The 1,594-nt window shown below is 39.6% G+C and overlaps 1 protein-coding gene across 1 annotated transcript; it reads right to left on the bottom strand.

Moving 5' to 3' along the window:
- Nucleotides 1-652: 652 nt before the first annotated feature.
- On the bottom strand, nucleotides 653-1,594 carry LOC103408108 (transcription elongation factor TFIIS-like). The gene is made up of 2 exons (XM_008346974.4): nucleotides 1,286-1,594; nucleotides 653-1,197 (listed from the first exon to the last, which is right to left on the bottom strand). The coding sequence occupies exons 1-2, from the start codon at nucleotides 1,365-1,367 to the stop codon at nucleotides 857-859; spliced, it is 423 nt and encodes a 140-aa protein (XP_008345196.3). The 5' UTR covers nucleotides 1,368-1,594; the 3' UTR covers nucleotides 653-856.

Here is a 1,594-nt window from a genome sequence, read left to right as displayed (position 1 = left end):
GCAGGCATACTTGCCTTGCAAGTAATACAACACAATCACATGTACTATAATTAATTGGTAATGCTAGGGAGATTAAATTTGTGTATCACCAATAAAAATAAGCACGTTTATTAACGCTTAAGTAATAAACCAATCATTAACTTTCATGTCCTTTAATTTCAAAAATTGTCTATAAATTTAGTCTTCCTAGCATTATCCATAATTAATATCACAAACGTAATGAAGGTTTGTTACCATTTAGAAACAAGAAAGAGCTACATGTTTTCAATGGACATCGATATGGTCAGGACAGGGTAACATTATATGTCAATTGTAAACAAAAAAAAGGATTTGGGGGTCTTTTCTTGTTGCTATATACAAGAATGCTCTTGGTTGCATAACAAGTATCAAGAACAAGTGGCTATGAAACATAAATACGCGGACGAGATATCACAAATTAATATGTTCATCTTTACAAAAAGGTTAAGTAGAAGTTATGGACTTGAGTTAGTTGTCGAAAACGTAAGGAAACACTCATATCTTTAACGAAACAACATTGTGCCACAAAAATAGTTCAAGAGAAAAGCTCAAGCAAAACCCCCGAATCTCAATTTCCACTAAAACAGGTCCCATTTGCCAAATTTCACAACACACACACGCATATATAATGTCCTTACACGAAAAGTAGAACAACACTTGATAAAGCATAATAACGAAATATATACCATACTAGGGACGACAAAATACTCTGAAGATGAAACATTTGTCTGACCAAGTGCGAGAAAAACAACCACGAAAGAAGCACACAGAGGTAGCTCCAAGAAGAGACTTCCTACCAGAACACACAGCCTGAATTCCAGGGGATTGATCAGTCGTTTTATATCAAGATATCAGGGTCGTCCTCCGGCCACGTGTTCAACTGTTGCATTTCGGCTAGGGACATGTTGGCCAACATCTCTGGCGTGATCTCCCCAAGAAGAACTTGTCTGCGCAAATCTTTGTTCCAAGCGTGGTTAATAAGAGTTATTAGAAGTGAATACTTATAAGCCACTGGTTCCAACGTTTCATCGGGACCCCAGTGTTTAAACAGCGCAGCCTCCACTTGAGTAGCAACTTTACAAGGGTCAGATGCATTGACAGAATCCATATATCTTTCATCAACTTCCTCAGACACCTTGGACAAACCACCGGCAATACAAAGCCTTAGAACACACCGCTCTGTTTTGACAGTTTCAGAAAACAAAGCTAGCACTAAAATCAAACTTAAAAAGAAAAAAAAGGGAGAGATTGGGGCCGAATCAATCACCTCGGGAGGGAGGCAGCAAGATTTGCCGTGAGTTTGCTGGATACTTCTGCCGCAGTTCGGCTATGGGCATGTTGAGCAACATCTCTGGCGTGATCTCTCCAAAAAGAACTTGTCTGCGCAAATCTTTGTTGCGCCAAAGAGTATCTAACAGAACTGGACGCTTTACTACCAATGGTTTGTCATCGGGACGCGAGTGTTCAAATTGAAAAAGCGCAGCCTCCACTTGAGCAGCAACTTTAGAAGGGTCAGATGCCTTGAAAGAAACCTTATATCTTTCATAATCTTGACAAAGCTCGCGCAATGCAGTCC

The sequence above is a fragment of the Malus domestica genome, chromosome 03 (assembly GCF_042453785.1).
Source record: "Malus domestica chromosome 03, GDT2T_hap1".
Classification (NCBI taxonomy): domain Eukaryota; kingdom Viridiplantae; phylum Streptophyta; class Magnoliopsida; order Rosales; family Rosaceae; genus Malus; species Malus domestica.
Note: the sequence above shows the minus strand (reverse complement) of the source record. Positions and strands in the feature narration are given on the sequence as shown.

What these genes read in the sequence shown, in the direction of transcription:
- LOC103408108 (XM_008346974.4), bottom strand. Translation starts at nt 1,367, where the DNA reads ATGTTGCTCAACATGCCCATAGCCGAACTGCGGCAGAAGTATCCAGCA. An exon ending in CTTGCTGCCTCCCTCCCGAG is followed by an intron (nt 1,198 to 1,285) that starts GTGATTGATTCG and finishes CTGTCAAAACAG; the next exon opens with AGCGGTGTGTTCTAAGGCTT.